Below are 13,843 nucleotides of genomic sequence, written 5' to 3' on the forward strand. Positions count from 1 at the left end.
CCGAGGTACCGTCGATTAGGCAACGACATAACCAGTAAGCAACCCTAGGCTTATATCCCAATCTTAACTTATGAATCACTTAGTGATCATCAGTAGAATCCTACCATATCTATATTTCATAAATTAAAGAACCTAAGCAAACCTTAGAGTAAAAACTCCATAATTAATATGGTGAGAAATCATCCATTCATAAGACCAAAGTTAACTATAAAAAGAACCATAACCATTTTAATTACTTCCTTAATTGACTAAGGATTCTAATAGAAGTCCAATGGAATAAGATAGAGTCCATTCTCAAAACCTTAGTAATTAGAGAAGCACATGAAATATTAAGCAAGTAACCACCTTATCATGGTTAGGGGAGATTAACCCTAGCACATGCAATATGATGTCATCTCAATTCTACAAACTAGAATTATATCTCAACCCTAGTTTATGTATCATTATGGTGATCAGAATATAAACCAGGCCATAATTGAGATTCAAACCAATTGCCATTAGGTGAAAATAATTAGAACCCTAGAATTTCTCACAAGCTAAATACTATATTTAAAACCATGTGTAATACTCAACCATTTACCATTATGACCAAGATCAAACCTTGATAAGAGTAATATCTACTCTATATTATTAAAGGTGTTATTAAATATAAACCCAGTACTACCTTTGGGGAGATGGTTCTAATAAAAACTTCAAGAGCTTAACAAGCAAGTGCTCACATAAAATCATATGCATAGAGTTAAATCCTCAGATATGAGATCAAACCTTACTAATAACCTATAAAACACTCATAGTAGAAATGCCCACTCTGCTAATATCAAATAGATATAATTCACAAGAAAACCAAAATGAGAGTATCAATTCATGTCTATTTAACATTTGGAATAAGAATATAGAGTGTGTAATAGAATCTAATATAAAATGCTTGTTCAAGTAGGATCATAACGTAATAGTCAGGATAGTAAATCTTGATGAAATTAACAATTGAGAAACCTGCAAAAATAACAGAATGCAGATCTGAAATTCAAATGAAAAATTAAAAACAGAATTGTAAACAGAAAAGAAAAGAGAAAATAGAAAAGGGGCTTACCTGGACTCACCTGGTTGTGGAAACCCACCAGCAGCCGTTAGGCCCAGTCCAAACCACAGCCCAACTTGGCCCAAAAATACCCTTCGTCTAAAATTTGAGAGGAGAGGGTCGTCCTCATCCTCTCCAGCACGCATGCCGGCCAGCGCGACGTCGTGGTCGCCTTTTCCTCTCGCTGGCGAGCTCTCCTTGATCGTCGTCGTGACGAGGCTCACCCTGCACCCTATAAAAGCTCCGAGACGATCACTGACCCGCGTTCCTTCCCCCTCCACTCGATTTTCTTTTCTTACCGAAACCCTGGCCGCTCAGACGCCGACCATCGCCGTCGAGGTAGGCTTCCTCAGACCCCTCCGTGACCACCATTAGCACCGCCATGGTCGACAAGCTCTCCGTGCAAGTGGAATCGATCCCGGAGGCCCTCAGTCGCCGGAGGGAGCTCGTTCCCTTTCGCCGGTCACCGCCAGCAAACCGTCGATTGCCGTCGATTAGGACCACCTCCGGCCACGCCATCAAGCTCTACAGACTCCCGGTGAGCTTCCGCATCTCGCAGTACCCCTGGCCTGCTCAATCGTGCCCCGTAGCGCCGCCTCGTCGTCGTTCACCGTCCGCCGTCGCTCGGACTTGCCGCCGGCAAGGCTCCGGCGACCATTTGGTCACGGCGCCGCCACCCTTAGGTTCACTATGGCGCCGCGCATCCAACCAGAGTCTCCACGCATGCGCGGGAACGCCGTATCGCCGGCGTCAACCTCAACTGGCCGCCGGCCAGGAACTCCCGTTGCCATGTTTTCTATTTTGACTCAGTCGTTGCCACCGTGGCGGGTGACATGGCCACTGGCCCACCCATCAGTGGCTACGGGTAGGTTTAGACCGGGTGTAGTTAGCATTACCTGTTTTAATTCTAATCCTATTAAATTGCTGCAACTTTACATGAATTGATAAAATTCAGTTTAATTCGGAAAAATATAAATAAGACATTAAAATTCTTAGAAAAGAAAACTCTATCCAATAAAAATATAAAATGAAATTTTTATTTTTAATAAAAATTTAATTGTTTAATAATTGTTATTTAAGTCTTTAATTTTAATTCTAAAATTCAATTAAAATTCAATAATTAGGAAAACTTCATAAAATAAATAAAAACCAGTAAGTAAATAAGGAAAACATTAAAATTAATTTCCTTTTCTATTAACTTATTAAATCCTTATTAGGAGGATTTAAAACCCTAATTAATAATTACCTAGTTATTAATTGTTTAAAAATAATAAAAATGCCAAATTCAATATTATTTTTATTTAGAAATAATTAATAACTTCTAGTTCAAAATGAAGTTATTAATCATCAAACTACATGGTAAATAGTAAACCATAGTTCCATAAGGAAGGAAACTTGGAACTCATAATTTCATGTGAAACCCCAAACCCTAATTCCACTAGAAACCCTAGTTCCAATATTTTATGTGTGAACCCTAAATTATTTCCAAACCTAAAAACCCAAATAACATGTGATCATGTTACTTCATTAATAATCATAGATTCATACTTAGCAACTCAATGCTTGATAAAATCCACATAAAATATGGGAACAATATCATTACTAATTAGTATCCCATGTGTTCATCTTCATCGGACCTAAATAATCAAGTAGGGTTAATCAAGTGAAAACCCTAGATCCTATTACCAAAGTCATCATCATTATTTATCCCTATTTAGCATCACACCATTGTGATGAACCCTAATAGCAACCATACCTACTATTTTACATTACATAACAATGTTCCACTAAACCCTACTAGTGTGAGATACTTATGAACTATCCTATTTAGGAACCAACCATTCTCTACTTAGAGATCCAATAGCTAATAAAAGACAACCTCAACCTTAATTGTTATACTTCTTATTATTTAAGAAGCATGTTCTTCAAAAGTTATTCTTTTGAAGTAAATAAAGAAGCATCACCAACCCTGCTTATAAGAACCTATAAACCCTAGCTAGTAATCACCAGTCAGATGAATCAACTTTAATAGCAACCATGTAAAAATACTTGCTTAGGATACCTAGGCTTAACTCAAACTTACAAGCCCTAGGTGTTGATGAATCCAACATTGTTGGGATCCATCTAATACTTACTCCAACAACTACCATAGTCAACCATAGAACCCCAACCTAATTATCATACTTGTCCTTTATTGAAGAATATGTTCTTCAAAAGTTATTCTTTTGAATTATATAATAAGTAATCATCAACCATGCATTATAGGACTTAAAATTGGCAACTTCTCTTTACTTATTATACAACTACTATTCCTGGTTGTGTATGATTGTTACTATTCATTTTGCCACCTGCTTATAATTCTAAATAACACAACCCTGAATAAGAACCTTGTTTGCAAATCACTCTAAAAGTGCAACACACCCTAAACCAATCATTTCAACTCACTAATCCTAAACCATCGGGGTTAGATCACGCTTAGAGCGATTGCATCTCATACTTATGCATTATTGCATCATTGCCAACCTTTTAAACATCGTCCTTACCGGACGATGATGCTATTTCAGAATTTGGAGTTATTGCGTATCGAAGACCTTGTCTGCATAATCTTGCAGCCAAGAAAGGAAAGTTCATCGCTTGCTCATTTCATTTGAGTATCTTTATCAAATTACTTGCAAAGTACTATGTTTATCACTATTGCATAAAAAGCAAAACCACTATTTTCATAATTATGAATATGACTATGTGGTGGGCAATGGAACCATGGATTGTGTTGATATGGTGGAGGTTCCATTGCACGGGTTTATATCCATCTAGGATTAAACAACAAATGTCGCCGAGTGATTCTTGTACCGTAATACCCGTGTTAACCATAAGATCCGGAGTGGGACGGAGTAGTCAAAAGTGTTTCCACCTCTCGTTCATCAACGGATGCGCTTTACACGTAGACACTTGTATCCGTCGGCGGCAAGCGGTAGGCCGGGAAAGCCTTAAGTCCCCACGGCACGGTCCGTAGACACTTGTCGTTCGAAGAACAAGCGGTAGGTTGGGGAAGCGTTAAGTCCCCACGGTATTGCGGTCTATGATGGGTTGCAGCCACCGGCGTAGGAGTGTATGGTAGAGCCCAAGCATCGTTGTCGTGGTCGGGGTCCACCCTGAAATACGGGAATAATGGGACCGACGTGGACCCGGTGGTCGGCGCATGCAACAAAGGGTGGGTGTTCGAGGTAGCGGAGGAACATGATTGGCTAGACCTTATACCGGGCCTCACACCAAAGGAAGTGTGGACGAGAACTAGACTCGGTTGGCACCAAGGTTAAGATCTCTTATGGGTAAAGCAACACACCTCTGCAGAGTGTAAAGAACCGTGACTCGTCACTCCCCGTTCCGGGATATGGAACCGCGAACGCCGCCGGAAAGGAGCTCCATGAAGTTCTAGTAAACCGGTGAAGGCCGACGGACATAGCTCTTCGAATAAAAGCAACCTCTTGAAGAAATGATTATGAAAACTCGCATTGGTATTAGACTTTACGGTCTAATGCCGTAGCTAGTGCATTAAACACCTCTTTCCTATAATGAACTTGCTGAGTACGCTCGTACTCATCCCACTCTTAAATCCCCTGCTTAGATATGGAGGCATCGAAGGAGGATCTACGGTGCAACTCGAAGACCGAGGAGTCAACAACTACTTCAAGGGACAGGAACCTGTCAGAAGAGTCAGATACCACATCCAACAAGGATAAACCTAGATTAGCAATAGAAAGGAACTAGCTTCCTAAACTTAGCTCCTATTTAGCTAGAATCTATTCATAACCTCTATAGCTAGGTAAATACTCTACAAATAGAGTTCGTGATAGGCTTAGACCACGAGTCGTTCTTCTGGAGTTTATTTGCAGATTTACCTCATTGTAAAGTAGGAGGCTATGCCGATCTTCTGTAACAGAGTCTGTATGTAATTCTATAGACATGCCTTGGACCCGCATATGTTTCTGTTGTACCACTCTGAGCGATATAATACTAGTGGAACGATGTTCCATTGGTGTTATATCAGACTTGCATACTACACCATGCAGTGGTATGCCGGGTCACCACACCGGCCGCCGCCGCTTAGGCGACCTCCTCGGCCAGAAGAACGAGCTGCTCGCTATGCGAGCAACCCGTCACCTCATCCAGATGTCGTCGCCCGAGCGGCGCGCCCGGGAGGATGCTGAGTCGGCGGAGCGCGGCCGGCAAGAGCGCATGCGCCGGCGGCTAGGAGAACCACGAGGCCCGGAGCCCCCGCCGCGTCCGCCCGGAGGCGCGCACCGCCGTGGAACGCGCCGCTCCGCGGAGGTGGAGCTATGCGGGAAGCGGATGATTCCGCCGCGGGCGGAGCGCGAGCGCGCCCGGGGTGCGCGGACGGAGAGGAGGAGGATGATGGCCTCCGCCCAGGCCGCCGCCGCCCGCGCCGCCGCGCCGACGCGCCACCCGACCCGTGGCCGGAGCGGAATCCTCACGCGTATAGGCCGCCCGCGTCGAGTGAAATCCACGGCCCCGACGGCGAGCCGGCGAGGTGTCGCCGGCGAGCCCGCCGGCCCCGTACGTATTTAGGATAGAAGTAGTACCTACAAAAAAATGTAATGTGTTCTCTTTAATGAAAAATATTGTTTATGCCTATGACACGCGGGCCATGGGTGGACAAGGGACGGACGCGAGCGACCAGCCTTTCGCGTCCGCGGCCACGCAAATCCGGCCAAGATTTGGGCTGGGTTTGCGTCGATCCGGACGCCGCGGGCATCCGTTTTAGGGATAGGTCCGCGCGCTGGGCGGTTTTTTGTCCGGCTGGACCCATCCGGACGCGCGGGCGCGGGATGGGTCGCCTGGTTGGAGATGCCCTTAGAGCTTGCTACCTCTTTGGGCAGGATTGCAATGAAGTATTAAAATGCCCGTCCACTAGAATCCCACGAGGTTGTAACGAAGTTTTTATATACATTATAGGGGAAATATTTGATATGTTTTCATGAGTTTTGAGTGGATACATGTTTTGCTTTGTAAATAGTGCAAAAGAATCCTTTGAAAAAATTTCAATGTGATTCGATCCTACATTCTTCCTTTGCTCCAAACTATCACGGTTTAGTCAAAGCTAAAATATGTAAAGTTTGACCAAGCTCATACAAAAAAAACATCAAAATCTATATAGAAATACATATGATATGAGAATGATATTTCTTTTTTACAATATTGGCAAATATGGTGCATTGTATTAAGCTAGAGAACATGAGACGGTGCAACATCACCCAGTTGTTGTAGATACATCCGAAAACAAAAGAAAATATACATCGGAGAACATGATGGATACACATGTTGAGTGGACAACTAGAAATTTATGTAGTTTGTTTATTGTAGTGTATATTTTCTTTCTTATCAATATGCATGGTTTGTCTTTGATGTGTTTGAGTACTTGTAGTGTATATTTTCTTTCTTATCAATATGCATGGTTTGTCTTTGATGTATTTGAGTACTTGTACTCTTACCTCTGCTTCACATCTTCGATGCATTCAACTAAAGGTGTGAATAGTATTATTTCTTATATCTTGTGTTTGGCTTATAACTTCATTAATTCCCATGCTGTGAGAGTATGTCTCATAATTAAAAATCGAAAGCAAAACACATTAAAATTATTCAAAGAAAAACAACTCTGGAAACCAAATGCTACGACTCTTTTATTTATAGATACTGCAGATATGTGCAATTGTTTTTCTGTCGAGGAAATCGTCACTTCTCGTTTTTTCAAAAATAGAGTCTAGTACATGGTTTGCCGCAACCACTCCTTTTCCCCTCTCCGATGTCATTGGTTAGGGCCATGGCCACGTGGTAGGTTGCAACAAAGTGCACCCAGCAGCCAACAGATCCAGAAAAGCGCGAGCCCCGAAGACCACCAACAGGGGCATTCCGGTCATTCCACCCGCGTGGGGCCACGACCACCCCTCGCAATCGTCCTCTCCGGAAACCGGGGCCACGAAATGACCATCGTACCCCGGGCCTTTATTCCCTCCCATTTCTGCCGCTATCCTTTCGGAAAGCCCCGGAACCGAACCCAACCCAACCACCCACCCAACCCTGGTTAGCGCTCTGCCACGACCTGACGAGCCCGTCCCATCCGATCGCATCCCGAGCCGCGTAGACCCGTCCCACCGTACACCGTCTCTCTGCCCGTGGGCCCGGCCACCACCGCGCCGCGCTCGGCGTACAAGGACCGGGCGCAGGGGACCCTGCTTCCCCTCGAAGGAATCGACCCCATCACCTCCCTCCTCTTTATCTCGGAGCCGCCGCCGTCGCCAACCCTAACCCGGGTTCCGTTCCGATCTGGTCCGACGACGACGAGGGAGGACGCCGGCGGTGGTGGATCTGCCAGATCTGCAGAGATCCGACGGAGGCGCGAGGGGAGATGGTTGTGAACGGCCGGCCGCTCAAGAAGGCGAGGACACGGGTCGAGGCCTTTGCGGGGTTCCCGGCGCCCAGGGACGGCGGGGCCGCCGGCACGTTCCGGGAGGCGGTCAGGGGGTTCCTCGCCAGGCACGCGCGCCTGCTGCCGCTCCCCTCCATCTTCTCGCCGGCGGCCGCCGCCGCCCCGCCGCACCTGCTCACGTGGAGGGTCTCGCTCAGGGTCGGCGACGACGGGGACGACGACGGCGGTGGCGGTGGTGGATGCGGGGTCGAGCTCAACGTCGTGGAGGAGGATGTGCTCAGATCGCGATCTGTCTATTGTGATCAGTGCAGAGTCGTGGGTGAGTTGCTTTCCTTTTTCTTTTTTGTTTTGTTTTTTTCTGTCTGTCCTTGAAACATTGTTTTCCCTTATAAAATTGTTTTCTTCTTTTCGGAAAACGTTCGTAAGATAATGTCTTCCGTCCTCTTTTTAATTTTTATTTATTTCAGTTTTTTATTATTTTGGCGGTGCGCTAATTGTTTGAGAGTGACTGACGGACGAATGCCTGACATTGCAGAATTTCCTTCACATTTTTTTTCTTTGTAACAAAGGATTTTATGCAAATTTAGTTCTCTTTTCAATCCACAATGTCCATGTTCGTTTTCATGTTCTCTGATTTGATTTGTCACAATCAAACAGCAGCGGTGATTGAATATCGTTCTCTAATGCATCTCTGTCTTGCGGTTGCAGGATGGAGCGGGCACCCGGTGTGCGGGAAGCGGTACCATTTCATCATCGAGAACGACAGCATCCAGATGGCTGGCCGTCGACGCACCTGCTGCCTCCGCTGCGGGACTCCCATGGCCGCGGCAGACTCAAGGTGGGAGCAACCAGCATTGTTAATTTCTGGACAGAACAATCATACAGTACTTTCTGTGTAACGGTAGTAACATTGAGATACCACCAAAGAAATTAATCGCATGGGCAGTTGATTTCCCTTCATGCTAAGCTCCCCAATTTGTTCGACTTCATGCTTTGGATTTGCAGTTTGGTTGTACAGTATGTTCCGAGCACCTATTCCGTGTGTTGTGAATGTAATTATTCTTCTGCTCAAAGATACTAGTACAAAGTATCCTGACAATGGATGCAATTTCTTCTCCAGGTGCCTCTTGTGCAACTTTGACATGGAAGGCGAGGAGCTGGAAGAGTGTGGATACCTGCATCTGGATGATTCCTCACACTTGCTGCATGCAGTTGTTCATGCAAACGGCTATGGACATCTTCTCAGGGTAAATGGCCGGGAAGGAGGATCAAGGCTTCTTACTGGCCGTGACATAATGAGCTTCTGGGATCGCCTCTGCAATGTGCTGCATGTGAGGTAAACGGCTTTGCTGTTGTTGGTGGCGCTGCAGTTAGCGTGACATGAACCTGACCATCATTCAAAAACCCATCCAGCCACACACAACACTAAGAATGCCATTTGCCAACTTGCAGGAAGGTCACTGTCATGGACATATCCAAGAAGCATGGAATGGACTACAGGCTTCTGCATGCCATCACAAGTGGTCATCCGTGGTATGGTGAATGGGGTTATAAGTTTGGCGCTGGTAGCTTTGCACATACCTCAGACACCTACCAAGAGGCAGTCGATGTGCTCTCTGGCATACACCTGGCGCTGTACTTCTCACATCGCAACACCATCAGGACCCCATTACAGAACACGATTGCTCTGTATTGGGCCCTATCCGATCGACAGCTTGTGACTGTGAGGGACCTCTTCCGGTTCATAATGCACCTGCTTCATCAAGCCCGTAAGGATGCCGAGAAGTCAAAACCAGTGATGGGTGGAGAAGTTGAATCCAATGTGCTCTGCATGTGGAACAAAGAAGATGTTGATCGAGCCGAAGCTGCAATGCTCAAGATTCTCCGTGCTGTAGAGACAGGACGCTGGGTGTCTTGGCGTGCACTTAGGGGAGCTGCATCCAAGGCTGTTGATTCACAGGAGCTGCTGGATTATTCCCTTAGAGGACTGCGAGGAAAACTGATGGATGATGGCCATTTCATTGCTGTCCGCTGCAATGCTGAGACTAGTGCAATTGAATACAGGTAAACCTTATTTCCAGTATGTTGCTCTACTTTGCAGAACTTCATTAGGCAATCCTCTTGACTTGTATTCATGGCAAGCAGGCTGGAAACATACTCCAATCAGTCCCCAGTAGACGCAACTGTGTTTGGGCCCTCTGTTGAGCATCTAGTACACGATCTTCGATTCCTCTATGATGCTCTGCTGAACCCTGAAACGATGCTGACTTCACAACCAGAGGTGGTGGCTGCATCATCACACAATGCAGCTGCAAAAATCCTGGATTGCAAGCAGTTCATCAAACACTATGATGAGAGTGCTCCAGAATCTGTTTTGAACCCAAACCTGCTTTCTGTGAGTTGCTCCATTGAACTGCTTGATCATCCAAAGGACTACACTGCACCACCGATGGAACTTCTAATTTTACCAGAAAGTGCTACCCTCGGTCAACTGAAAATCCAGGCTGCAAAGGTCTTTCAAGAAACGTACCTCATGTTCCATAGCTTCCAGGCTGAACAGCTCCCTGACTTCCTAAACTTAAGTGACACAACACCTGTGAAGCATGTGCTTGGCTCGAGCCAGCTTGTAAGGGTTAGAGGACGGTGCACTGGGGATCACCGGAGAATTGTACAGTTCAGGATGGAGAGGGGTTTGGAGAACTGGACGGTGGACTGTACATGTGGTGCCAAGGACGATGATGGTGAGAGGATGATGGCATGTGATGTGTGTGGAGTCTGGCAGCACACCAGGTGCTCAGGGATCAGCGATTTTGAAGAAGTCCCCGATAAGTTCATCTGTAGGAAGTGTGCAAGTCCACGCAAAGGAAAGAATCGCGGTGGTGGAGGTGGCAGTGGCGGCGGCAGAGTGGATATGGGTGCTGCTGGCAGGTGCAAGGATGAGATTGGATCTGTTGGTGGTGCAGGCAAATTTGGGCGCCTGGCAACCGTGGGGTGACTGTACATAATGTAGTGAAATGTAAATACTGAGAGCGAGAGAGTGATGAGCAGAGCCTGAGGCCTCTCTAGACCTTAAGTGGTTAATGAAATCTTGTCTTTCGAACCAGTGATTTTGTCTATTCTCTCCCAAAATAATAGTTGCACTTCCTCTGTGAATCCTCTGCATTACTGCATTAAAACTTGAAAAGTTAGCTGAGTTCCAATATAATAAGGCATTTCCAACATGACACAGCTATTTGTCTATTAGACAGACAAATTCTAGATGGCATGACAACAGTTACGGCATAGTGCAGCGTAATTGACATCATTCGTTCAACACTTGGATGAGCGTCTTGAAAACAATTCAAAATAATACTACATATTATTTGATGAATAATCCTAATATTAACCTTATGATTTGTTGTTCGTAAGCTACTAATTTCAACAACAAAAAATGATGTATAACAGTATCAATGTAGCACCCCCTCTGTTCTATATTAGCTGTTGCAGATTCAGATGAATCTGTACACAAAATGTGTCTACCTACATACAAATCAGCGACAACTTATAATAAACGGAGGGAGTATCATTCACTGGCAAGTAAACAAAGCTGTGAACTTCCATCATAGGAAATGAGAAAGGACATGCAGTTTAGGTTCATTATTATCACCCACTGTCTTAACAGTATATGGAGATGCCAATGTAATAAAGACATGATGAGCCTATTCAGTACTTCCCAGTTTTGTGCATTCAAAGTGAAACAACACAATTCCAAAATTAGATTAATGTAAAAAAATTCAATTACATACCTCAGTCCTCAGGTTTATCCTATATAATAAATTAAAGCCTGGTCTGATGCTTGAAATGACAAACCTGTAAAATGAAAATTCACTGCCAACTTTTAGGCATGAAAGCACAGGTAATAAGCTATAAGCAAATAGTAAGTGTGGAGATAGAAACACAGGCCACAGACCTCAAATGTTTCATTTATGCTACAAAATGAGCTTTCTCAGTTTCTTTATGGATAACACAGGTGGGCGACGAACATGAGATCTGCATAGGAAACAGTGTGATTAAGCAACTCAATTTATGATGAATAATGACAGACTTCAGTAGTTTAAAATCTAACAACACTAATGATATTAGAACTAATTCAAGTTGTAAAGTGTACACATCTTTTTGTAACTATAAACCTGAATCAGGACCAGCATCAATTACAAATGATGAGATATTCCAGTGCTTGAAACTGTATTAAGAACATTTCTGGGGTGGGCAAATCGGGGATATGCTAGTTTAAGTGCTATACTATCACCCACATCTTTTTGTAACTATAAATCTGAATCAGGACTAGCATCAGTACAAATGAGGAAATATTCCAGTGCTGGAAAATGTATTGAAGGCCATTTGTGGAGTGGGCATATCGGTGAGATGCAAGTTTAAGTGTTATATTATCACCCTTAAAGAGTGAATCAATGCTGGAGATTGGACGTTTATGCCCATATATCATCGTAACAGCACCTAAAGATACAATGCTCAAGTGTTCATAGGCAAAATAAAAAGGAGAATAGAATAATTCCCCAGCATATAATTATATATTAATAAGAGTGTAGTACAATGTTAAGACCTAAAGAACTAAAGAATATTTAATTTTAAGAATATTTAATTTAACCGCAAAAGCATCGGTTAAGTGTGTCATCCATTCGAAATATTGATAGTTATATCATGTATCCTCACCAGAATTTTAGTAAATGCAAAAATGGACCGATACAAAGTCATGGTATAAATAACAGATAAGTAGACCATATTGCTATACAAGATCCTGTAAAGTAGAAGAATGTTGTAAACATGGGGTGATAATACTGAATGGAGTAAGGATCTTGGATACTCTGGTATGGACTAAAAAAAAGTTGATTGAACCGAGGGTTAGCTTGTTGATCACTTCAGCATTGCTTACCCACATCTTATCAATGATTTCAAATATGATTTCAAATGAGCACAACTAGCATTCGTATTACAAAGCAATGTAGCATTTCAGTTAACAATTATCAAATAGTCGAATGGTTTTCAGTTGGCCTGATAATGCTGAAAACAAACTCTGCCAGGTTTTTAGCCACAGCCATTAAGAAGGCAGACCAAACTTAATTTCTTTTAAAGTTCCACACATGATAAATCTGGTGTTCATCGTACCACCTCGAAGAAAAATGAGCTAGCTAACAATTTTCTCTGGAACAAACAAAATGCAAACCCCCGAAAGGATGATCACAAAAAAGGATCATACAGACTCTATCAAAGGCTAACATAATTTTGATAAAATCGTCAAAGATACGACTCTTTGTAAAAAAGTTGATTGACCGAGGGCTAGCATGTTGATTACCACCACTTTAGCATTGCTTACCCACATCTTATCAAGGGTTCCAAAATGAGCACAGCTAGCATCTGTTTTACAAAGCAATATAGCATTTGAGTTAAGAATTATAAAACAGTGGAAGGGGTTCTCGGTTTGCCTGATAATGCTTGAAACAAAAGATGCTGGTTTTTTGGCCATGGCAATACTTTTACGACTCCACCAGCAATTAAGAAGTAAGACCAAACTTGATTTTTTTTTTAGGTTCCACACATGATAAATCTGGTGTTCATCGTGCAAAATGAGCTAGCAACAATTTTCTCTGGAACGAACAAACAGAATGCAAACCCCCCAAAAGGATGATCACCAAAAAGGATCATACAGACTCTATCAAAGGCTAACATAATTTTGATAAAATCGTCAAAGATACGATTCTTGTCCCCTCCTTAATTAATAAGAATGATAAAGACGCTATCGCATATATTTATATCCAGAAACAGCACAGAATCAAGCAAGTTGCGATCCAAAGATTCGGAACAGCAAAAGCAAGGTGTGCCCAATCGTGCACCCAAGCATGAAAAAGGATACCCGAGAAGAGCATGAATAGAATACCTGAGCAGAGAAGAGCAGAGCAGCTGCCGAGCAATGCACCAAAAAGGCATCGAGAAGAGGAGGACGCATCAGCCTTTCCAGCCCCCTGTCTTGACACATAAGACACGGAAACGCAGAGGATTAGGGGCGCCCTAAAATGATCTGATTCTGACGACCTAGGCAGACATTAATCGCAATTAAATGCTACTAAATCAGTGCGTCAGATTTCTTTCCGAGCATCCCAAAGTATCCGCGGGCAGGGGATGGCCAATTTCGAACGCCGCGGCGGTCGGTAAGCAAGCGTGGAACCCTAGAATCCGGCCGACCAGGAACCGGAGCTCGGAGGTCCAGCTAGGCCGGATCAAGACGGTGCGCAGGGTTTGCACCATCGCACGCACGCATCCGGAAT

At 43.9% G+C, this 13,843-nt stretch overlaps 1 protein-coding gene across 1 annotated transcript; it reads left to right on the forward strand.

Moving 5' to 3' along the window:
• The first annotated feature begins 7,419 nt into the window (after positions 1–7,419).
• Positions 7,420–10,620, forward strand: LOC124665475 (PHD finger protein At1g33420). The gene is made up of 5 exons (XM_047202885.1): positions 7,420–7,842; positions 8,232–8,361; positions 8,644–8,859; positions 8,976–9,587; positions 9,669–10,620. Exons 1-5 carry the CDS (start codon positions 7,503–7,505, stop codon positions 10,516–10,518), a joined length of 2,148 nt encoding a protein of 715 aa, XP_047058841.1. The 5' UTR covers positions 7,420–7,502; the 3' UTR covers positions 10,519–10,620.
• Positions 10,621–13,843: the final 3,223 nt, after the last annotated feature.

The sequence above is a fragment of the Lolium rigidum genome, chromosome 6 (genome assembly GCF_022539505.1).
Source record: "Lolium rigidum isolate FL_2022 chromosome 6, APGP_CSIRO_Lrig_0.1, whole genome shotgun sequence".
In the NCBI taxonomy this organism is placed as follows: Eukaryota; Viridiplantae; Streptophyta; class Magnoliopsida; order Poales; family Poaceae; genus Lolium; species Lolium rigidum.

Bases quoted from the DNA above. Each gene is read 5' to 3' on its own strand.
- LOC124665475 (XM_047202885.1), top strand. From the start codon at position 7,503: ATGGTTGTGAACGGCCGGCCGCTCAAGAAGGCGAGGACACGGGTCGAG. The intron at 8,860-8,975 runs GTAAACGGCTTT...GCCAACTTGCAG, and splicing joins TGCAATGTGCTGCATGTGAG to GAAGGTCACTGTCATGGACA. The intron at 9,588-9,668 runs GTAAACCTTATT...CATGGCAAGCAG, and splicing joins ACTAGTGCAATTGAATACAG to GCTGGAAACATACTCCAATC.